At 44.0% G+C, this 25,694-nt stretch overlaps 1 protein-coding gene across 1 annotated transcript in view; it reads left to right on the forward strand.

The window, feature by feature from the left end:
• Nucleotides 1-9,960, forward strand: part of LOC308297854 (uncharacterized protein) — a gene marked incomplete at both ends in the record, with an annotated part of 27,641 nt that extends 17,681 nt beyond the window's left edge. The window contains 3 exons of the mRNA XM_080741421.1: nt 3,724-3,814; nt 6,262-6,434; nt 8,569-9,960. Coding sequence (XP_080597547.1) covers nt 3,724-3,814; nt 6,262-6,434; nt 8,569-9,960 — 1,656 coding nt within the window. The remainder of the gene's footprint in view (nt 1-3,723; nt 3,815-6,261; nt 6,435-8,568) is intronic.
• Between the last annotated feature and the right edge of the window lie 15,734 nt (nt 9,961-25,694).

The following is a 25,694-nucleotide window of genomic DNA, read 5'->3' on the forward strand; positions in this document are numbered from 1 at the left end:
TTTATGTTGCTGTTACAATTAAACAGCACAACATGCACCAACAACCAGTTGTGAGTCAGGCACCAAAAGGCCTTGGGTTAGGGTTAGGGTTTGTTGCGTAGACTGTATGTAGACTGGAATCCTGCTTTATTTTCCCTTGCTGCTTTCTTTAGCTTTTTCCTGCTTGGCCACTGCTTGCAGCTATATTTGATTGTTGCACATTTGTCTGTGTTTGTTGGTGTGTAAAAGGCACACATACTAATGTCGACATTGTAGAAGCTAACAACACTGCCGTGGAGTTCTATATCTGTGTTTATCAATCTATGTATGTATCTATCTACTATATTATAATATATGCTATATACTACCAGTAAGACGACCTAAGGGCAAGCTAAGGATTATTATCATTAATTAAGCTTTTATTTATTTATGTATTTATTGGTGGTACATTTATTATGGAGAGAAGTGACTGTTATGCCTCTGCTCTTTCTGTGTGTGTAATGGCCAAATATGTTTTTTTTTGAGAAAAAAGTGTTTTGAGAAAAAAACTAGACCAGGTCAACCTGGTTGTGCCAGACCCCCTGTCTGTCATCATCATTTATGACATCATGCCTTTTGTAGGCATGTCATCATCATGTCATCATCATATATACCCTTTATATAGAAAACCCGGACAGACCGACATTTGCTTATGTAGGCCTACCCATTTCATGGGTCTGGCAAAAATTGGAAAAAAAAAAGTTTTGAAAAAAATAAAAAATAAGACGTATTGGTGATGCGATGACGTGGTGTATACGGATGTTACTGCGATTGAGGTGAAAGAGAAAGTGGAAAGTTGTGAGCTAACTATTAGCTATTTTTGTGTGTGTGTGTGTGTGTGTGTGTGTGTGTGTGTGTGTGTGTGTGTGTGTGTGTGTGTGTGTTCTGGCTACGTCCCCCTCGGTTGAAATTGGATCCGCCGGTCCCATAGCTGGGAATACGAGCCAATCACCGGTCACCATGGCAACGGGGGGCCAATGATAGAGTTATGGGCGGTATTATTCCCTACGTTCTCCTCCCTACCGTTGAGTTGTGGGATGCGGCTTTTGCTCAATTGTATATATACGATACACAGCGTTCTTCAAACAGGTCGGTGGTCCTGGATGCTGCAGGTCTGGCCCATACTCGTTTTCCATCCTCAGAGAGAATGAGACCGGACTTTGCCGTCGAAGGGTCCAGGGTCACATCTAGTGCAGGGATCTTCAACAGGGGGTCGGGGACCCCTAGGGGGTCCTCAGAGTTACTACAGGGGGTCCTCCAAATCTTCCAGTCCTTTTTACATTAACAACTTGAACCATAGTGTGCATGTTCTGAGAACTGTAGCCAAAAATAGCAGATCTACAAGCTCACAATGTCTCGCGCTGCGAGGCGTTGTGAGCTTGTAGATCGGCTATTTTCGGCAAAGAGGTTTGGTGTAGAGGGGAAAAAGAGCAGACTAAGTTCAGAGTAAAAGGTCAATTTTATTCGGTAATGACGGCTCAAGTGGTTAAATATCAAACACAAATTGACATGAATCCAAAATACACTGATGATTGTGCTGTCAAACGATGGAACTATATGGAATCTATTAACAGGTTGTGGGGGTCCCTGCTTCATCTCTCTCAGTCTCAACTAAGGGGTCCTTGGCCTGAAAACGTTGAAGACCCCTGATCTAGTGCATAGCGTTGTTGGGCCGTCTTCAGCCTGGCTTTTGGAACCACCTCCATGTTGTCATGTAGCATGTCTTCCAGCTGAGCGATGGCTGTCCACACAGTCTTCAGACTCTGAAAACCTTGGGCTTTGAACATACTCAAATCGAGGACTTGTGGAATACTGGACATTGACAGGAATGTCTGAAGGAGATGGTGTTGGTCCTCAGCGTGTGAAGACAGCTCCAGCTCTGTACTTTTCCTCTGAAGCACAGCGATGTCCTTCTCCAGTTGTTTGATGAAGCTTTGAGCTTGCTCCCAGGCTGTTCTCCACCTCTCATCTATCTCCTCAATGAGCATAACCTGGTTGCTTTGAACAGCTGCTACTAGAGCACTGAACACCTGATTGGCGTCTCCTTTTTCTTTTGCTACCTCCACATAGTTCCTATTTAATAACTGTTTGAGCTCATGAACTCTCCACTGTCGTTGCCATATCATCTGCTGTGTGATATTATTGATCATACTGAGCTTAATTCGCCTAAATTTATACTCCTCCTCTAGTAGGACGGTGTCATGAGCCTTATGTTCGGTCTTCAGACACGTGACACAAATGCATTCCTGGTCACTTCTGCAGAAGATCTCCAGCAGCTTGCCGTGGTTCTTACACATCCTTGCCTCCAGGTTCGCCACAGGGTCAATCAGTTTGTGGTTCTTGCAGGTTGCGACTCTGCGATGGGGCTCCAGGTGCGTTTCACAGAACGAGGCCAGACAGACCAGGCAGGACTTCAGGGCCTTGCGCTTAGCATCATCAGGACAGATGTCACAGGGAACCTCCCCTGGTCTTACTGTGTCTTGGTGGGAACTGTTACTGATGGAAGGTCTTCCCTCAGGTGATCGCTTGTACAGGGAAGCCATCTCAGAGATCATAGTATTGACACGGAGAGCTGGTCTCTGACCATAAGGGTTTTTACACAAGGGACAGTTACAGGTGAAATTGTTGTCCCAGTATTTGGTGATGCAGACCTTGCAGAAGTTGTGTCCACATGGAATAGTTACAGGCTCAGTAAAAACATCCAAACAGATTGAACAGAGGAAGTGATCCTCAGACATCATGACACCACTGGCTGAGGCCATAGCTGCTGGAGAGGAGAGGTGGACAGTTAGGGAGGTGTAAAGCTCCTATCAGAGTAGGCACCGCGGTGAAAAGCTATCCAGCTATCCAGCGCGGTGTAGTCTTTTTAAGTCATAAAACTACAACATTACGTCATTACTCGTGGTGAAGAGCTTTCCACCGCGAGTCCCGACACATCTCTCTGTTTTTACTTTCAGACAGATCGGCCCATCACCCCGTTCACTGATTGGTCGATCTAGACCAGTCAGTCACAGTGATAGGACTTCACCGTGACTGCCTATGATGGCCTCCACTTGTTTTCTCACTTTAGGTGGATAGCTTTACACCTAATATTCGCGGTGAATAGCTCTTCACCCTGGACTCTGATAGGGGCTTAAGGAGACTTATATTATGACATCTGTGATAAACACAAGAACATTAGGCCTACTACAATGTCCTCCCTGGCATCCTCATATGTCCTATTCTAGCATTGCCCGATAAACAAGAAATGACACAGTCCTTTTATACCAGCTTGCGCTTTCTGAGGTGGTGACGTCACCGGGAACGGCTAAAGGCTAATGGCCCCATATTTGGTAAAAATGCAGGAGAATATGACAAAATGGCATACTGTGGCGGCTAGGTGGCCGATGATTTGTAGACCAGCTTTTTAAGCTGGTAAAAAAAAAAAAAATACATCCACACTTGTTCTTTCTTGCCACCTGCGTGTAATATTCTAATATTTTGAAATATGGATTTTTGATTTTCATGAGCTGTATGCCATAAAAAAATCGAAATGAAAAACAAAAAAAGGTTTTGAATATGTCACTGCATGCATGAACGGATCTAGAATATATGAAAGTTTTTTTTTTTTAATTATATTACAGAAGAAATTAAACTTTTACACAATATTCATTTTTTGTGTGTGTGTGTGCGTGCATGCGTGTGCGCGTGCGTGTGTGTGCACAGGGAGGTGGGGGTAGTAAGACTCCAGATTGTAACGGAGGGCCTCAGGACCTTCAGATGTCTGAGAATCTCATCTACTACTCCAGAGAGGAGGGTAAGACGCCTCTTATCTCCATATTCTGTTTGTGTTTTTCTTTTCCCCCAGTAAAGCAATGCCTTACTTCAGTTGTTCTCAAACTTTCAAATGTCAAGGTCTCCCCTTAACTCTGACCGTGTACACCAGGGCTCCCCAATAGGCGGCCCGCGGGCTACTGCCTGGCCCACACCAACCCCAGTAATAATGGTGGTATAAGAGCAGCAACAACACTTGTATATCGTCATTGTCGGGTGGAAATCTCGTATCTCCAAATTTGTAAGTTCTTTCGCAAATCATACAAGGCCGTCGCACAAAAGTAGTGAAAACAGCCGATCTACAAGCACACAACGCCTCGCACCTGTTTTCACTAGTTAAAATATATTTTTTAAATGATAAATGCAAAACGAACGGTTTTGGACACAGGCCTACAAGATTTTCACCTGACAACGACGATATCTGAACTGTCGCTGGAGTAGCGGGAACGCCACCGTCGCCTCCTGCAATGTTGTGGCCCTCGGCTTGGTACCCAGGACATAATTCGGCCCTTGGAGAAAACTAATTGAGGAACACTGGTGTACACTGTCAGAGTTACAGACTTGTAATGGTCAATTTAGAACCCACAGAGTCCATGGAATCCACTTTGAGAACCACTGCCTTACTTGATCACATTACATCACACAGAAGTATAAAAAGAAGCAGTAAGCTATAACAAGTCAGTCAACCTAATAAGTGTGCAAAATAAACAGCAATATACAGACATTTGTTTGTAGTGAATTACCATAAACTAACATATCATGTATAATGTCAGCCAACAAACAAAATATAGACATATAAATTGATGAATAAATAGCAACCAAACATTATATCTTATATTACATTTTAGAACTGCAGCCAGCGGTATTTGTCACCAACAGACCAAATGCAGCACTCCAATTGGCTAGGACTGATCACGTGCCACACGGAGTTCCAAACCGGAAGTGCGTCCGGCGGTCAAATATGTCCGACCGGAAACGTGCGCTGCGGCACAATAGTTCCGCCCCAAATTTTTTTTTTTTTTTTTTTTATAATTTTTTTTTTTTTTTTTTTTTTTAACTAGATGTGAGCGGGCCGAAGGCCCGCGAACCTCTAGTACAGTACAGTACATTCATGCTAAAGGATGCATATGTCAGCAACCAAAGTATCTGCATAGGGCAAATACCAGTCAATATTATGTTTGGTGAATAATCTTGAGCTAGGAACAATTTGTGAGCAGGTGCTGTACCTGCTCAGTGAGCAGGTACTGTATTTACAGCTTAAAGACAGTTTGATTGGGGGTCATAAATACACGCTGACTGTACTTTTCCCTCTAGTTGAGTTGCATTCACATCTGGCATATCAAATCTACAGACAGCTGCCATCTCAATGCGTGTGCGCATGTGTGAGAAAGATAAATAGAGAAAGGAAAGGAGAGCACACATAGTTATTAACTATTTGTGTAAGCAAGAGTATAAAATATAATATAGGTTGATGTGCTATGGATACTGTGTAAAATGTAAATCATCTCCGATGATCAACACCTTAATGTGGGCTGGGCTGTACATTTTTTGAATGTTGCACACCACAGTTTTTCGGATTCTGTTGCAAGTGGTTGTAAGTTTCAACTCTGTGTGCTTGTAACACATTATGGTCTAAACTAGGCTTAAATGTCAAACCCTGTCTGTGATGTGATAACCACAAGCAGGGATGTGGTGCACATCAGAGCTGCGCAGAGACCATTAGAGAGGGGCAGGTGCTCAAAAGGGGGCACGTGGAACAATATATATATATACACAGCATGCACTGCACTAACATAATTTACAGCATAACTTGTTGGATTATAGCAACCATATTCATTTATCAAGTTAATGATTTTTATTAAGTAGCCATGTAATAAGTGGGGTAATGAATAGCGACACAGTCATTATTAATAAATGCTTGCTTAGATGCAGTACATACACATGAACATGTGGGTTCCATACATGGAACCAATACTCTGAACCAAGCCCCAAGAACCGCAGTAGAACAGTGAAGCAGTGCATTTAAAACGCTACTGTGCTTGCTAAAACCCAAGTGCGCCTGCTCGGAATACCGACAGACACACAAAAATAGCCAAGCTGTAAATGACATTTCATGTCAGTCTTGTTTTCCTTGTGAAGTTGTTGGCTATAGTGATGGGACGAAATTAAAATTTCGTTGTGACATAATAAATCGCGATTTACGCTATTATCGCGATAATCAAAATCCATTATACTGGGGCGGAACATTTTCCAGATATGCAGCTCGGCAAATAAAAGGTCCCAGAGCATGAGGGAGGACGATATCACGATAAATTAAATCTCCAGTTCTCCACGATACGATTATCGTGAGTGTTTTTTTATCACGATAAACGATAATATCGCTTATCGTCCCATCCCTAGTTGGCTATAACTCTGCTCTCTCTCCTGCAGTGAATGAGTTCTGGGTGAGCGTCCAGCGCACCGAGGCGTCGGAGCGCTGCAGCCTGTCAGGTAGTTACTGGCTGAAAGCAGAGAGAGACTCCCTGGTCCTGAAGGAAGCCAAGACCAAGAGGAACGTTCTGGTCTGGCCCTACAAGCTGCTCCGCAGATACGGACGGGACAGGGTGTGTGCACACATAAGAGACACACACACACACACACACACACACACACACACACACACACACACACACACACACACACACACACACACGGCACCTACGTACCTCATACCGGTATCTGCTTTCCTGTGTTAGTGATAAAATGCTAGAAACGATAGCCATAGCCGGCGTTGTAGCATGCAGTGATGGAATAAGTACTTAAAGGGATATTCCACTTTCAAAAAAACTTTTTGTCATTGTATGGTCTAATCAGGCTTGTATGAACACCCTGAACAGTTTTTTATTTTCTTCATTCAGTATTTAGATATTTGATGTAAATGTTATCTGGCAGGGCCTCTCCCCACACACACTCATTGTAACTTCAAACTCCATTTTAACCATGATAGATTCATTAAAAACACCCATTATTCTGGTGACTCATACTACCCTCCTAATACGTGAGCAAGCCGTGTTTTTTCCATAGCGTTTTTCATATATTTTTAATATATTTTTATTGTTTTTAATTTTTTCCATTTTTCCAAAGAATTATTAAAAATACATGAAAAACTTTATGGAAAAAACACGGCCTGCTCACGTATTAGGAGGGTAGTATGAGTCACCAGAAAAAATAATGGGTGTTTTTAATTAATCTATCATGGTTAAAATGGAGTTTGAAGTTACAATGAGTGTGTGTGGGGGGAAGCCCTGAGCCTGGAGGGCCAGATAACATTTATATCAAATATCTAAATACTGAATGAAGAAAATTAAAAACTGTTCAGGGTGTTCATACAAGCCTGATTGGACCATACAATGACAAAAAGTTTTTTGAAAGTGGAATATCCCTTTAAGTAAAAGTATCAATAGCCTATTGTAGAAATAGTCAATTACAAGTTCGGTATTCAGAGTTTACTTAAAGTACCAAGTACTGGCATCAAAATCACTTAAAGTATCAAAAGTAAAAGCACTCATAATTATGCAGAAGGTCCCATTTCATTTGAAGTTTTCAGATTTATAAAAATCAAGTAGTGAAGTGATTAATTTATGTTTTGTAATAATTATCAAAATCTACAAATTAAATAGTAACTCAAGTTTTCAAATAATTGTTGTGGAGTAAAATTTGACTAATAATTATTGACAATTGGAAATACTTCAGTAAAGTATAAATACCTAAAAATTGTACTTAAGTACAGGACTTGAGTAAATGTACTTAGTTACTTTACACCACTGATAGCATGTCCATAATTATTAGTTAGAATCGTTTCAGGTCGTCTGCGTGAAAACAGCTGGTTAAAATGAACTAGAATGTTGTGACAGCCCTACTGTAAATACAATGACTACTCTTGTGCTATTCAACATATACACACAGTGCACAGCACTGTGTGCACACCCACTCCTTTCACACATCATGAAACACACAACGCTGCATTTCTGAGGATCACGTTACATGCAATTTCATGCATTTTTGTATTGCCCATAAAACTATTGCATGATTGGTAATCTTTTACTTTGTAGTCCCCTAATTATCAGGTATACAAATATAGTTGGGAAATTACTAAGAAATGGATAGTAAGTAGTTCGTAGGACACTTACTAGGATGATAACTAACTAGACGGTAATAAAATGTCTTCATTCATTAATTTTAGTTAAAGAAGTAGTTCACCCTTAAAATTACTTTTTTCTATTGATTACTCACGCCATGGAGAGTTGAGTTCAATATATATATATTTTTTTTTGTCGCATTCCTAAGACAATAAATAATTTGATTACAAAAATGTACCCCCATTGATTCCGGAGGGTGACCCAAATGCATGGGTCCCCATCCGGATTCAATGTGGGTAAATGTACTATAATCTTAGGAATGCGACAAATACAAACAAATATTATTGAACTCAAGTATCCATGGCATGAGTACTGGGGTGAACTACACCTTTAAGGTTAAGCATTGTAAGAATGGTTAACATTAGGCAGGGGTGATGGTAAGGGGTTAGGGTATGGTTCTGAGCGAGGGGACAGTTATGTCCACTTGTCACACAAAGCACTGCTAACCAATCCATTCTAATGCCCACCTCTATATACTGTGTATTTGACTAATGTAAGCCAGTTAATTGGAACTCTAACCCTCCTCTCTGTATCTCCCCTCCTCGCTGTCTCTCCCCAGGTGATGTTCTCTTTCGAGGCGGGCCGCCGCTGCGACTCGGGTCCCGGCAACTTCACCTTCGAGACCAAGCAGGGCAACGAGATCTTCCAGCTGGTGGAGCAGGCCATCAAGTCGCAGAAGGCGCAGGCGGAGGAGCGTCACCTCAGCTGTCCCGTCACCTTCGACCCCGACTGTCCCCCCTCGCTGCAGTACCTGCGCAGCATGGCCGGCGTGGTCGCCGAGGGCAACAGCATCAGCAGCTGCCGGGAGCCGGACGGGGACTCGGGAGGGAGCAAGCCAGGCTCTGCAGACGGAATAATAGGGAGGAGAGAGGGAGGAGACGGGGGAGGTGGGGGAGGAGGAGGCACGAGGGGGCAAGGATTACACAAAGGGAGGACCTTACCAGATCCGCCGTCCATGATGGGGGTCTTGGGAGGAGAGCTCACACCTCCTAGGTCTCCCAGGCACGGTGCTGCGGGGGTGGGTAAATTTCCAGTGGAAGAACAGTCTGGTGTGTATTCAGAACCGGCCGACTCGGTCCGCTTGCCTCCGCCAAGTGCCGACAGCCTCTATTCGGACCCTGTAGACAGTATCAAGAACCAAAACCAGCCGGGCAGCAACCTGTCCGGCACGATGCCGACTCCCCGCCTCAGGCCCGTGGGAGACGAGGGCTTGGGAGCAGGCAACAATATCCCACGAAGGCAGTCGGCGGACCAGGTGTATTCTTACCTGTACGACCAGGTGAACTTTGACCTGAGCCAGATGACCGGTTCCCTGGGCCTGGACAACAGTAACCGACGTCCCCCAGGGGGTCAAGCCGAAGGGGCCTCGTCGCCACCCTCTTCGGCCGAAGTAGAACACATTTACGACGAGCCGGAGGGCTGCGCCAAACCGAGAGCCCCCCCACTGGCGATGAGCATCTACGACGAAGCCCGCCCCGAGGGCTGGAGAAGACCAGGAGAGGTGGCGCTCGCCTCTGGACAGGAAGGGAGTAGCTACTCGATCCCTTCCGCTGGGAAACAATACACTCAGCCGTACACACACACGCACACACAGCCCAAGCCGTCTCCCACACATTCTGAACCCCGGGCGCACTCCCCGCCCCACGCCACCGCAAATCGCAGCGGAGCCCCGGCCCCACCGACGGGTCCGAGGTGGCCCAAGCCCTCCACGGCCCCCAAGCCCGGCAAGGGCGCTCTCCCGCGGAAGGATCTGTTGCCACCGCCACCCGTGAAACCTGGGGGATCCGGGGGCAACGTAAACAATAACAATGGTAACGCAGGCAGGGAACTCTACAGTAAAGTGTCCAAGATTAAGGTCCCACCTCCTAATCTATGGTTTAACCAGCAGACTAACAACCAACCTGTGCTGAGATCGCCAGACATCATCTACGACAACTTGGGGAATGTTTGACCCACCGATGGGTTTCATATTTTAAGCCAGATTTCTGCTCGGCTGTTCAGGAGGATTACAACGATCCAACGCACAACTTCCTCGTTTGTCTACGCACACTGGGATGCTGTTGCTCTGCTCAGTAGAGGAATTAATTTATAACTCCTGCTGTGCCGATTGAAGGACAGATGCATTAAGCCAGTTGTCCTGAAACATTTTCATGTCATGGACCCCAAATTGATGTATTTGGCCGCAGACCCCCATCAGAAAATATTTTGTGCCAGGGGCCCCCATGAGAGAAGAGTTATTATTATTATTTAATTGTTTTCAAAATAATATTTTCAAGGCTATTTGAAATATAATAGGGTTAAAGTGTTTGAACTGTTGCTCATTTTGCTGGAGACCCCCTGTAACCCCCTAAGGACCCCTGGGAGTCCGTGGATACCACACACAAGGCAAAAGGGAGAAGTGTGTCAGGTGGACCCAAGGACTCACTCAGCCACAAGCAAACGTTTGGTCGATGTTTTCTCTCCTTCACTCTACTCTCTCTCTCTCTCTCCCTCCGCTGGGGTTTTGGATCAGACTCGTTTCATCTACACAATGGAATAATTAATTGCTTGGAGAAAAGTCCATCCTGAGTGGATTAGCTCGAGATTGTGAGGAAAATACCATAATTGGCTTGCTGTGTAGCATTTTAGGACATAGAGTGGAGGCCTGGACCACCCTGCTCTCCTCTGTGTGTGTGTGTGTGTGTGTGTGTGTGTGTGTGTGTGTGTGTGTGTGTGTGTGTGTGTGTGTGTGTGTGTGCGCGCGCGCGCGGGTGTGTGTATGTGCGTGAGAGAGAAAGTTTGAATGTTTGTATGGTCAAACCCATAATTGCCATACCAAGCCACAGTGTGGTTGGCTGGCCACTCAAACACACAGACACGCACGCACGCACGCACGCACGCACGCACGCACGCACGCACGCACGCACGCACGCACGCACACACACACACACACACACACACACACACACACACACACAACCAACGGCTTTGCCAAAAAGTGACTAGTCTTACTGGCTGCACTTTAACAAGCTAGAAGGACTGCATTGGCTTGGCTTGTCTTGTCTAGAATGCTTGCCATGCTTATTCAGTGACTGGGCACTTAACTGGATCGAGCCTCAACCAACCATGAGTTGTGCTGCTGGGTGAGTCCAGCCTGTGCTGTGGGACATCGTGATGACAAAAGAAAGCACTGGTTCTATCCATAGAAAAAAGACATCATGTCTTTGAACTTATGTACTGTTGACATTAATAATGAGCGTGCCTTTGGGCCGAAGGGACCCCTCCTGTGTTTGCTGGAGTGATACACATCTCTTGTAACAGAACTTCTGGACACTAGCTTGAGACATTACGTCAATCCCAGTCAATTGGAAACGGATTGTGGCTCTTTTTTTAAATGTTGGGTCCAGCAATGGGTCTGTGACTTTGTATTTGAAGAAAGACTATTTCCTAATGCTTAATTTATACTTTGTTTATACTTAAAAATAGCAGGCCAGCAGCTTGTATGTTGACTATTTTCGGTGTGCGACACAGACACACAACTGTGTATAAATCAAGCTCAAGAGTTTCTTATCTCTGTCTCATCTCACTGCCTCACTCGCAGTGTGAGAGTCTCACACACACATGTGATCACATGGGGCCATGTGATTCTGAGGTGATCGCTTGTTTTTCGCCGATGAAAGTTCCTGCACATTGTACACAGATTAAAGTAAAAATGTTAATATGTACAGACATATTTTAACTTCTAACTAATCAACCTCCTCCTGTTATACGTTGCTCTGTGTGTCAAAAGCAGCTGTGCTGTCTCTACATGTAACAAGCTCTTTAATAAAAAAAAGAAATAATCTTCTCTCCAATTGAAAATCAATTGTTCCAAAATCAAAGATTGTTCAGTGATGGTTGATTGATTGATTGAAGACTTTATTATAAGTTTGCATAGGAAAGGGTACAGTTTCATGACAGTACAGTTCACTCTGGTACAAGGTAAACTAAAACGATTAACACCCCAAGAAAGCTTTTGGTCTTGTTTCAATTGGGGTCATTTTTAAACTCATAAAACAGTCCCTTTTCCACTACGAGGCAGAACCAGAACTTTCCAGAACCTGAACCTTTTTTTTTTTTTTTTTTTTTTTCGTTCTGGTTTTGTTTCCATAGCACACAGCCTGGTTTCAGACGGGAGAGTGTTTTCTGCTGGTGTTTCAGTCCGAGTGTATCAAAGGGTGAGTTCGGAAATGCGCACCGGGTCTGGTTAGGGTTAGGGTTAGGGTTAGTTTTAGGCATGGTTTTACTGAGGTTAGGGTTGGGTTTAGGCATAGTTTTACTGAGGTTAGGGTTAGGATTAGGGTTGGGTTTAGGCACTCACTACACTGAGCACACACCCGGTGCGCATTTCCGAACGCACCCTTTGATACACTCGGACTGAAACACCAGCAGAAAACACTCTCCAGGTTTCAGACAAGGTTCTGGGAACCTTTTTTAGGTCCTGCTCTTGATGTAGTACTAAACTACTGGGAACCTATGAGCGGGGCCAGCAGCGCTGCTGCTCTTTTTTGAGACCTTCCCGGTTAGGTCTGGTTATATGGAAAAACGTAAGCAGAACTTGGTCCTGGAACTTCACGGGTCCTTGAAAGTTCTTGGTTCTGGAAAGTTCTGGTTCGGCCCTGTAGTGGAAAAGGGTCTATTTAATGCCAGACAAATAAATAATGGTCATCATAGAAGTTCTCCATCTAGTGTCTGTCATGCATTTAGTACTGCATCATTTTACAAAGAATTCCTCTTGGAGCCGGTCTAGCCGGACGTCCCTTTACCACTTAAACTCTGTCAGGTGGAAACCTCATGTGTCCCACAACTGTTAGTTTCCAGGATTCAAATTCAAAAGTAGTAAATAAAAGTAGCCGATCAACAAGCTCAAAACGTGTTGCTTTGCGTTGCCCTTCGAGCTTGTAGATCTGCTACTTTTGATGCTTTCGTGTGACGCTGTACTAGTGTGATCAAGTAGGGCAGGGGTCTTCAACAGGGGGTCCGGGACCCCTAGGGGGTCCTCAGAGTTACTACAGGGGGGCCGCCAAATCTTTGTGTGATAGGATCATGTTTTTTACATTAACCATTTGAACCCTAGCATCCCTATTCTGATTGGAACATTAGCTTACAAATCTGCTATTTTTGGCAAAGAGGTTTGTAGAGGGAAAAGAAGAGCAGACTAAGTATTTGACAGTGCTGGTTAAATGTCTGAAAATACACATTACTCCAACATGACGACAGTGCTGTCAAACAAGTCTAAGCTGTCTAAGAAATCTATGATTTTTTTTTATCTGCAACACACTTTTAAACAATATGTAGTGAGGGTCCCTGCTTCATCTCTCTCAGCTGAAAACGTTGGAAGACCCCTGAAGTAGTTTTCGAACAAATACAAAAAGTTAGAATATGGAGATAGTAGGTTTCTGCCCGACACCAACGACATACTACAATGACCAGGGTCCCCCAGGGGTCTATACTCGTCCCCCTTGTTTTTTCCCTGCACACCAAAATAGCTGCAGAATGCGCGCCTAATATGCAATGCCCAGAATAGGGACGCTAGGGCTTCATGTGGTTATTATGGGGAGACTTGTATGATGTGCAGCCTGCTTGTTGTTTCTCCACCAGTCTGTTCAGCATTTAAAATACTTCCTGTTCTGGAGCGACTGTGACACTGAGGCGTTGTGACATTATCCTTTCAGCAACAAACACTGTGTTTTCACTGTAGTTTACGAGCCGCTTCCAACCACTTGATCACGCTACCACAAAAGGGATCTCTCTCTTTCTCTCCTGTGTCTTTGTTTTCTCCAAGTCTTTGATTCGGTTGTGCGGTTGCCGCAGTGACTGGCGTGTGTTTGACTCACTGTGTGCCTTTTGAATAGCACCGAGAGAAAGAGAGAGAGAGAGAGAGAGAGAGAGAGAGAGAGAGAGAGAGAGACAGACAGAGGCAGAGGGCAGAGGCAGAGAGAGATGAGAAAAAGGTGTGGATGAATTGGATGGAAAATAGTTGACGACAGACAGGAAAATGGGCTTCACTGACACACACAAGAATTCTGTCTATACACAAAGAAAAGAAAAACAGTCTAAAGAGAAAAAGAAAGAGGTGCTGCTATCCACAAAAGTAGCAAGGTAAAGAACTATGAAACGCAGGCTGGAGGGACAGACGGCCGGGTCATTGAAGAAGACGTTGGTGAATGTGTCCAGAAAGAAAAAGAAAGATGGGGAGAGAGAGAGACTTGAGGCTGACACCATGCTGGCTGGGTGAACTGATGCCGGGTTGGCTCACAGAACAGGTACATGCTGTTCCCTCTACGACTGCTCTCTCTCTCTCTCTCTCTCTCTCTCTCTCTCTCTCTCTGCCCTCCCTTCCTTTCTCTGCCCTCCCTTCCTTTCTCTCGGTGTCAGCTCAGTTCAAAGGCACGCGGCAGTGCTGCACACACAGCCTGCTGAGGAGGGGAACGGGAGCAGACGTGAGAACAGTCAACAACTGAAGACGTGTTCAGTGGGAATCAGGGGTCTCCTCTTTGGTTGGTCCAGCATTGTGGCAGCAGGACTCAGGAGCAGGGGTGTCGCACACCAAATTCTGGGCCCTGGGTACTTTAACTATTGAAAAATAGCAGATATACAAGCTTCGTGCCGCGCTGCGAGCTTGTAGATCTGTTATTCTTTTTAAATCGTGAAAATGTGTGCAAGTCTTTACATTTTTCAAATCCTTCTAAGGTTTTTTGAAAAAAAAAAAAAAATTGTTTCTATGTCAGTGGTGCTCAAACCTTTTCATGTGAAGGACCCCCAAAATGATATGTATTTGGCCACGGACCCCCATCTCAAAATATTTGTTCCAAGGACCCCGAGTTACAAATGTTCGCTTAAAAAATACATATATTCAAAGATTTGCACACATTTTCACGACTTTTCAAAAATAGCAGATCTACAAGCTCGCAGCGCGGCACCGAGCTTGTAAATCTGCTATTTTCCAATAGCTAACTCAGTCCCACTTTTCCCCCTCTTGTGACGCCCCTGCTCAGGAGGACTCTGCTGCTGCTGCTGTCCATCCTCTCTGCACTGTTGGCTGCTGTCATCTCCTCCTGCCTCCTCCTCTTTCTCAATTATTTCCACCTCTAAAAGCAGAGCCATGTTTTTGCTGCTTCATTTAGCACTGTTGTTGTGAAACTCATTCTGCCTTATAAGGCTTTTGGGGAAACAGAAACGTCTCTTTTACTGAATGATTTGCTGATACTGTAAGTTCATATCATACGAAGCAGGGTTTGACCAACCTGGCGTCCCTATTTTGGACAAACATTTACACATTTTCTAAATGCCCATTTAGACCTGAGGCCGATTCTAAAAACGCCTTCTAAGTGCTGACCTAGGTTTTCTGAAAAACTTGCAAATATTTATTCAAACATAAAAATAAATTGTTGCTATACTGTACATAACAACAACAACAACACAAAAATGTGTTCCCAGCCTGAAGGGTAAAACACAAAAAGGTGTTTTACCTTTTGGGCAGAGCTTGTTGGTCGGCTATTTTAGGTGAAGAGAGGGTGGAAAATGGAACAGGCCTAGTGTAGACCACAGGGGGACTCCAGTCAATGAGGTTTGAGCTGTTAAAACTGGTAATCATGCAAAGTTCATATAGGATTCCATATTAGGCATGCAGAATTATGTAGATTCATAACCGTTTCAGAGGAAGCTATTGCTATATAAGAAACTTGCTATATACTACAGCTTTAGAAAGTCTCATAAACCCAGAAATGATTCATAAGGAGAAAGAGGCTTCGATATCAGTCATTCTATTTTCCACTGGATTCTCTTTGCTTCTCTCTTTCTCCTTCTTTCCTGGAAGAGTTCCCCTGACAGGGCCGAGGAGGAGTACACGATTACAATTAATGCATTTCCACAGTAATCCGATTACAAGAAATACTGTCTATAAATTCATAACCGTTCCTGGAAATAACATTTAATGACATTACAGATGTTCATTCTTTGGATTCCTCCCCGCGGGAGAAAAAGTCGTCTGCACCAGATTAGATGGAGTGATGCGATGTCAAATGTGCCGTAGATGGATGGTTTTACGTGTGTGAAGGGGAGGGGTGGGGGAGAGAGTAAAAGACAGATGACAAACTTCTGTGTTTTGCATCAACCTACCACACTACTCACATTTTGTATGCTGGTAAAAATACCAATGCCACAATGTAGAAATACTCTTGGTATACAAAATGTATTTTAAGTACAAAAGTAGTCGCATTAAAATATACTTAAAGGGGAAGACCACCCATTTTCAATATTGAACTATGTCATTAATATACCTTAGAGGAGTTGTGGAAAGTGTGTGGAAAGAGAAAAAAAGTTCCCCCCCTTCTGTGTTGCAGAACTGGAGGATTGATTTTGGAGTTTGTATTGTACAGTACAACTGGATGACATCACACATTGTACTTTACAATACAAACCCCAAAATCAATCTTCCAGTTCTAGACAACACAGAAGAGGGGGAACTTTTTTTATATTTCCACACAACTCCTCTAAGGTATATTAATGACATAGTTCAATATTGAAAATGGGTGGTCTTCCCCTTTAACTACTGAAAGTAAAAGTAGTATTTATCTTTTTTTTTTTGGGGGGGGGGGGTCCTATCCTTTATTGATAGGACAGTAGACTGACAGGAAATGGGGAGTGACACGCAGCACGCAGCAAAGGTCGTGAAGATCGGGTCTCGAACCCGCGACACGCTATCAGGCATCAGAGCCTATGTGGTATGCGCCTGGACCGGTAGGCCAGTGGCCGCCCAAGCATTTTTCATAATTTCTCATTTCATGTCCTCATTTCCAAATGTATAAAAATGCTTTGACAATAGCTGATCTACAAACTCACAATGCGTCACTTCACATAATATCCTAATGATATGCATAGGGCTGAAAGTGATTAATGCATGTTTTGTAATAGTACAAAATAACTAGTAACTAAAGTTTTCAAGTACAATATTTGCCTCAGAGATGTAATGCGGTAAAAGTATAGAAAAATAGAAATACTCAGTATTTACTCCAGTAAAGTAACAAATTCAGGCTACTGTACTTAGTTACTTTCCACCACTGGAACCCGCTGGACGGAAAATGAATGGGGAATGGCGGCACATCTCTCTCGCCCTCGCTCCCTCCCTCTCATTCTCTCTCAATCTCAAATACGCACAGAGTACACAGTCATATATTCATGCTATGTATGTATATTGTCCCCAATATTTGCTTTTCTGCCAGGCCTGTGCTTACTTGTCCATTGGAAAATTCAAAGAATGCGATCATAATCACCTAACCACCCACACAGTGAGGGAGGGTGTAGGCTATTCAAGTGTTTGTCATCAAAAGACCAAAAGTCTGGGCGAAACTCAAACGCTTTGTGTGTCATAACATGTCACTCATATTCTGTACTTACCTTCTCTGGCTTACAATGAGTTATAACTTATTTTCCTGTATTATTATAATATTTTCTTTCATAATTTAATGCTTATATGCAGTGAATATCTGTCCACTTACCTAGCCTATTCTGCTAAAATTATAAAAATATTTTGGAACTGCCCAAAAATTTACAAATACCTTGACATGTCTGCCTGCTGTTAAAGATACCCTCTTGATCACTTGAAAGCTCTATTATAAAAGCATATCAGATGACTGACTACTGCCTCCCTGCCTGACTTCAATATACCCCTTGGCCTTGATGCCGCTGGCAGTGCTTTGGGAAAAACAGAGTTTTTGTCCCTGGGTAAATGCATCCTAACTGTATTCACAGTTCACACACCACTAGTAATCACATTACCATGCGTCTGTGGTGGTTGGTTTGAGCTGGCCAGCTGCCGTTAGTAATGCTGTTTGTGTGAATGACTGTTTGTGTGAACACTAGTTTGGATCTACCTTAGTTTGGATCAACCTTTAGAGAAGTGTGGTTCTCAAACTTTTGTCAATGATTTGAATGGCTTGCAAATGGGAATGTAGTGTGAACTACAAGGCCAACTCTACTGCAGACAAATTGGGAGTGATTGTACCAGATGTAATGAAGGGCAGGGCACCCCCTTACCGCCTCCCCTATACGACGGTTCCCACACACTTACGGTAGATCAGCTGACACAGACCTCTGTCCCCCTGTCCCTATGACACCCTGGCCAACACTGCACACATCTCAGACTCTCTTCGTTCCTGGCTCTCAAGCTGTGGAATGACCCCCCCCCCCAACTGCAGACTCCATTTCCACCGCAGTCTGAAAACTCACCTCTTCCTCAACTCTCTTTCACCCCTCTACTCCTCATTCCCTGTTTTGATTCTTGTAATCTTATTTAGATATTACTGAATACGCCACAAAGGCTAAGAATGTTATATAGATAGCATGTTCTTTATACAGATATTAACCTGATATTCTTGTTACTTTTTAGCACTTAATTGATTAGTGTAGTTGCTGTAGACATACTAGACAACACACTATTGTTCGAGGTTCGAGACTTTTTGGCCAGCAAAGTGAACCTGCTTTTTGTTAACCTTTACACACAGGGACATGCTGGGCCCGATTCAGCCCGGGAAAAGGAGTTGGAGAGGCTCTAATGTTTGCCTTCCAGACGCGCAGTGAGGCCCCAAATACTAACTGATGAGCGGTTACTGTTATTTTAGGCCACCCAGTCCCCAAAATCGAACGAAGCAGGCGGTTACCGTTAGCCTGGCGTTGCTCATACTAATTCCTCAACCAGGCTAGGTTACCGTAATTACCAGCGGCCAACAATTTTTTTAATGGCCGGCCATTCGGGAGTTGTCCCACCTTTCCCAATGGCAGGTACGTCCCTGGGCACAACAGAAAAGTGAAGCTTTTGGTCATGATTCACTTGACATCACAATATATAACATAAATGGACGGAATTCATTTCCCAGTGAATTTCTCGCAGTCAGTGCAACCAGACTTGCAATTTCCCCAGGAGTTGATTTTATTTGCATTATATTTACGTGACCATTTACCCTGTGGTTTGTTGGCTACGGTTCATACTTTGTGAGTGGCCCTGGACGAGAGCGTCTGCTAAATGCCTACATTGTAAATTGTCCACGTCTTTCTTGTCACAACCTATTTCTTAGGTGGAGCTGAGGAAGTTCCTCAGCTCCACTCCTTGACCTTTCAGACATCTGCTCAACAGCTTCTCTGACTGCTAACTGATGTGTGCGTTTATGTGTGTGTGTGTGTGTGTGTGTGTGTGTGTGTGTGTGTGTGTGTGTGTGTGTTATGCATGTGAGACATACGTGGAATGTTTGTAAGCACGTTCTGCCTGGCTGCTTAAAATTCCTCCCGTATGGGTGTGTGAGTGTGAGTAGTTGTATATCGCCCAGCTTTGACGTGTATAATATTTGTTCAAGCCAGGGTGTGAATGCCCTTGCTGAGATGCGTGTGTGCGTGGATTCCTGTGTGACAACTTGATATATGAGCCCTTGTACAGTATGCATTTGAATGTATGTTTGTTCACACATTCTGGCTGGATTAATTAATATCTCTAGAGAGAGAGAGAGAGAGAGAGAGAGAGAGAGAGAGAGAGAGAGAGAGAGAGAGAGTCTGTGTGTGTGTGTTACAAAGTCCTCTGAGACAAATTCGTGGATGAGTTACACCAGACAGGTCAAATTGTGCTTGTAAGAATGTGACAACTGATACAGTACTGTAGGTGTCCAGGGTTCCGTATACATTTGTTGCTTCTGTGACTTGCACGGCATTACTGAAAGGTCTACAAGCACCACAACATGGCTATTTTTCAACATTTTTTCAACATTTTCGCCTGTAATGACATGCTCAAAATAGGACACCGGGTTGAACGGCTTGCTGATTGGATAGTGCAGCAACCCAAGATTGTAGAATTCACTTTACGATTCCAGCTGCAGCCCTCTGTCACATGACTGTCTGTACGACTCTCTGTCCTTAGTTTCTGGTCTCCCTTTCTACACTTGTCCTGTCCAGTAAAATGTTAAAAATAAGTGGAAATGATAAGGGGTCAAGGAACTAGCAGAGTAACCAAACAAAAGGTTTTCCTTGCATGGAAAGAAATGCTGTCTAATGAAGTATCTGTGGCCTATCTATGACATGGATAAATTAAGGCAAAGTTACAGCCTACTCAGAGCACCATTAACTTCCATTATAAAAGTAAACGAATGTTTCAAAAAGTATAAAACATGCGTTGTGGCCTACTGGCAGTATTCATACAAAGCCTCTTCTAGAGCCACGGCGTAAAGAAATATAACCCTTCATTCCGACCACAATGTGAAAATGTGTTGATCAGGATACAGTAGCTACTCCCTACTGCAGTGTTTCTCAAGTGGGTGCTGTGGCCAGGGGCGTCACTAGGGGTAGGAAAGTGGGACTGAGTTACCAGGGCCCAAGGTGGAGGGGCCCTAGTAACTTTATCTATTGAAAAATAGCAGATATACAAGCTCACAGCGCGGCACCGAGTGCCGCGCTGCGAGCTTGTATAGATCTGCTATTTTTGAAAAGTTGTGAAAATGTGTGAAAATCTTATGAATATATGTATTTTTGAAGCGAACATTTCTAACTCAAATTTTGCTTCTGGGGGGTCCCTGGAACTAAATATTTTGAGATCGGGGTCCGTGGCCAAATACATATCATCTTGGGGGTCCTTGACATAGGTTTCTTGCACACATTTTCACGATTTTTCAAAAATAGCAGATCTACAAGCTCACAGCGCGGCACTCGGTGCCGCGCTGTGAGCTTGTATATCTGCTATTTTTCAATAGTTAACATTCATGGGGGGCCCGCAGTGAATCCTTGTACCCAGGGCCCAGAATTTGGTGTGACGCCCCTGGCTGTGGCACCCTAGGGTGCCGTAATGCAAGTCCAGGTGTGCCGCCGGAATACTTAGAAATATTTGGAATTGATCAATTTAACCCCTTCTTATATCCTCATAGCTAATAAAACAGACCTGCTGAGTTGCACTGTACTTGGTGCATTCTTTTTCAGTCTACCCCAAAATCTCTGCCAAAAATAGCAGTTCCACAAGCCCACAACTGAGGGCTTGTGGATCTTCTATTTATGGCAAATCTTCCCCTCAGAATAGTGATGCTGGGGTTCAAGCAGTTAAAAGTCAAGAATAAAGTAATTTTCAACCTGTCCTAATGGAAACAAATATTCTCTCAAAGCTTTCTTCGTGACATAGGCCTAATGCATCTTAGCGGGAAATTTACATATTTACACCCTGTAATATGACATAAATGTAAAGTGCTACAACGTAACAATCTGATTCAGGGGCGCCATGGATTAAAACGTTATTAGAGGGGTTCCCTGAGCCGAAAGATTTTGAGAACACTGCCCTACTGTATGGAGGGGCAGTTTGTCATACAGTAGCTGATCCTCAGAGGAAGGGCAAACCTCTGATCTTTATGACAGATTTTCTATTCACTGCTGCGTTTAGATTTGTCTGAAAATGAGAGGGCGGGGACACTGTCTAGCACAGATGACATCTACAGATGCACACACGTTGTCAATGATTTCAGAAGTGTACTGTGTAGTGTGGATCACTGAGGATTTGATGGCTGTAAAAGGACAGGTGGTTGTTAGAGATAACATAAGCAGTGTGTGCGCGAGGGGAATGCCCAGAAGGCAATGGCTGATTATCAATGGTGCGATGTGTCAGATAAGGCCCGATGCTTATGTATGCATTTAAAGGCACAGCGTGGGCTGTTTGATGAAACCACCAATGTTTCAACAGAATCCTCTTTATTTCATTAGCTAAATGGGTGAATAATTCATAGCAAACTTGTTTCAGTTGGAATAGGAGCTAAAAGTGCATATTTCTATGCTCTGTGAATGTGATAATATGATAGTTGTAGCCAGTGTAGTCTAAAATTCAACAATCATGGGTCTCGATTGAAAAGGTTTCGGGAACTCCCCGGGCTAGACAACCTACTGTAACTCTACCAATGTCCTCGGTCCACTCCAGACAGCCAACTGTAACTCTATCCAGTCTATATCCTCTATCCAGAGTTCCACACAGCTTTACAGGCTACTGTCTGGCCCCCAAATAATATGACACTAACACACTGGCTCCATGTAAATACAGTAGCCACTCTGCAAGCTCACAACCGGTTACATGGCAAAGTATAAAGATCATTGCAAACTTTTGCCTAGATTATTTACAATATGACTAATAATGATGATAATTTTGAAGATCATCTATTTTTGCTATTCTTGTTCGGCACCATTGTGCAAGTAGAAAAAGTCTTTAAACAGCAGCACTTTTCATTGAACTATTTTAGTCAGTAAACCTCTAGGTTTGAGAGAGGATAAATGGCACAATGACTTCCTCTTTTACTGTGAATTTTCCACTTCCTTGTCTTTGCCCTGATGCTCCCACAGCACACAGAGGGAGTAAAACTGGACACACACGCGCGCACACACACACACACACACACACACACACAAACTGTCACACTGTACAGAACAGACCACACTGATAGCAAGAAAAAATTAGAATGCAACAACGCAGTCACTTTTATCCTGTAAAGTTAGACATGCTGTACAGTAGTTCTCTCTCTGTCTCTCTCTCTCACACACACACACACACACACACACACACACACACACACACACACACACACACACACACACACACACACACACACACACACACACACACACACACACACACACACACACACACACACACACACACACACAAATAAAATGCTGCATGAATAAAACTAAAAGAACAAAAGTATATCAGTATCAAAATATACTTGAGTACCAAAAGCAAAAGTACTCATTATGAAAGGCCTTTTTAGGAATTTATTTCAACATCTTTCAAAATGTGTTAGGGTAACGCCAGGCTTCGTGTGGTTACATGAGAACCTGTTACTTCCTGTATTATCGAGCACTGAAACAGAAGACAAGATGAACAGTGAAACTATTCCCACAGACACACATGACCAACTGGCTCTGTCTGTACACACCATCTAAATTTAGACCATTTGGTGGTCTATTGACAGACATAAGGAGGCTTTACATAGAAAGCCGCAACCCCTGGACAGTTTCAGGTTTCATGAATGTGGCAAGACAAATCCTAACGTACAGAATAGAAATGTACGTATGTAAGGTCCTGCCTTATGTTCTGGATAGAAAGAGGAAGTGAGGCTGAGTTTCTATTCAAAGCTGCAGGTGGCAGAGGAGAATAATTCACAAGGGACAGGTAGTAATATAATTATACAATACAGAACATGCTGTAGATATTTATACAGTTTATTTACTGTACTTCAATGGAAAATGCTGTATAATAACAATAAATAGCTCAACAAATACATAACACACAGCATCATGAGATGAAAAACAAACACACAAACAACAAAAACTGTGTGCAGTAACATTGTAGTGTTATTGGCCAATCTCTCTTAACAGAAAGTTTGATACTACTCTAGTCTTGAAAACTTAGCTAAGCGTTAAGTCGCATCACATATGCATCTTTCTACATTTGTGATATTTCAAACGGCGCGTGGCTTATAACGGCTCCCGCTCTTTATCATGGCCTGGCGGAGGAACGTTAGGCCTGGGTCTTTGACCTATAACGGGGGACAGAGAGGCTGCTGTTTGTCCTATATGCACAGATTAATGACATGCACACGCGTTCACTTGACTTATTATCCGTACTCCTAAACAACTGAAAGAGGAACTGTGAGGCTGCCGAGCGAGAGAGGGAGAGATCGAGGAACGTAAAGAGAAGGGAGAGAGAGAGAGAGTAATGTGTAAGTCAGTGAGAACTTTTGGTGCTTCTAGTTGAGTTCTTGCCAGAGACAAAAGCATCATTGTTGTCATAGTGGTCCTGTGACATCACAGAGCCATGATGTCATCTGACACTGGTTAAGAATTGTATGTGTGTGTGTGTGTGTGTGGTGTATGCGTGCGTGAAAGACGTGTCCCGGACAGAAAATTAAATTAATAAGCAATGATGTGTATGAATGTGCGCACGTGTGTGTCTATGTGATCATGGATATGCGCCTATGAGCATGAGTCAGTAACTGTGAATGTGTGTGTGAGTCAAGACCTATATTGTGCGCAATTCAACCACTGACGCCAATGTGTGAACTTACACCGACCCTGGTACCCATCTTACACACACACAAAAACGCACACGCGCGTGCACGTGTACGTACGCGCACACAGGATGTATCAACTTTCAGTTTGAACAACCAAGGAAGCAGATTTCCTTCCAAAACTAAACAAATGAATAATCTTTTGACATGAGCAGGGTGTTATTATCTAACCTACGGTACAGTATATAACGTGCCAACGAATGCTAATTATGGTCCACTTTCACAATTTCACAGAACCACACACACGCACGCACGCACGCACGCACGCACGCACGCACGCACGCACGCACGCACGCACGCACGCACGCACGCACGCACGCACGCACGCACGCACGCACGCACACACACACACACACACACACACACACACACACACACACACACACACACACACACACACACACACACACACACACACACACACACACACACACACACACGCAGGCACCCTCCAGCAGAAGCCAATCTCATCATGGCTCCTCTCACATGCGCCGCCATTCATCCTTGGTTTCATCCCCCAGAGACAGAGCCTTGCTCCGGGGGTGAGGAGGGAGAGCAGAGAGAGAGAAGAAGGGCCTCTGTCTGGCCCTCTCTCCATTCTACCGCCTCATGCAAGCTTCTGTGCACAACAGTGAGGCTTTCACAGGCACGCTCTGATGAGGGGTTAAAGGGGATGAGTGAAAGTGTGTGTGTGTGTGTGTGCGTGCGTGCGTGCGTGCGTGCGTGCGTGCGTGCGTGCGTGCGTGCGTGCGTGCGTGCGTGCGTGCGTGCGTGCGTGTGTGCGTGCGTGCATGCGTGCGAGTGTCTGTGTGTGACAGTGGATCTATTAACTACAATGTGCTATGCTTCAAAGTTGTTCAGCCCTATTTACTTTCTTGTATGACACATAGCGGAAAAGGCAGATCTACAAGCTTCTGGATCTGCCGGTTCAGCCATTTGTCATACGAAAAAGTCTATAGGGCTTAAGTGGCTAACCGTGTGTTTATAGAAGTGTTTCAAAGATCCGTTTAACTCTCTATGTGTGTATGTGTGTGTGTGTGTGTGTGTGTGTGTGTGTGTGTGTGTGCGTCATAAGAAGCGGATGAGGCTGCTCCTTGCAGAAATCTCCTTCATGTCAGTCCAACCTCTCCTCCCTCTTGCGCACTCCAAACCAATCCCTCTTTAATCCCCCCCTTTGTTCCGTCCTTTCCTCTTTCCTTCCCTCCTTCTCTTTTCAGCTCCTATTGTTAGTCTGTTACTCTCCTTTTAATTCCTCTTGGTTTCCTCCTTCCGCCGTTTTCCCCCTTCCTTTTATTGTTGATGATGCTGCCTCAGCAAATCTCGCACACGCACACACACACAGACACATGCACGCGCTCTCTCTCTCTCGCACGCACGCACACACATGCAAAATGCATGCACACACAGAGGCTTGTTAAAGTGGGATCCATGTAATTTTATGTTGTGAGAACAGTCTTTAATAGAGGCTGTTAAGAAATCAAAAGCAACTCTAAGAGTGTATGTGTGTATATATTTGTGTGTGTGTGTATTAGTCTTTACAGGGTACCTGATTACTCACAAAAGCCCCATTACGCTAACCATGCATCAATGT

This window comes from Nannobrachium achirus (genome assembly GCF_963921795.1).
Source record: "Nannobrachium achirus genome assembly, chromosome: 14".
Classification (NCBI taxonomy): Eukaryota; Metazoa; Chordata; class Actinopteri; order Myctophiformes; family Myctophidae; genus Nannobrachium; species Nannobrachium achirus.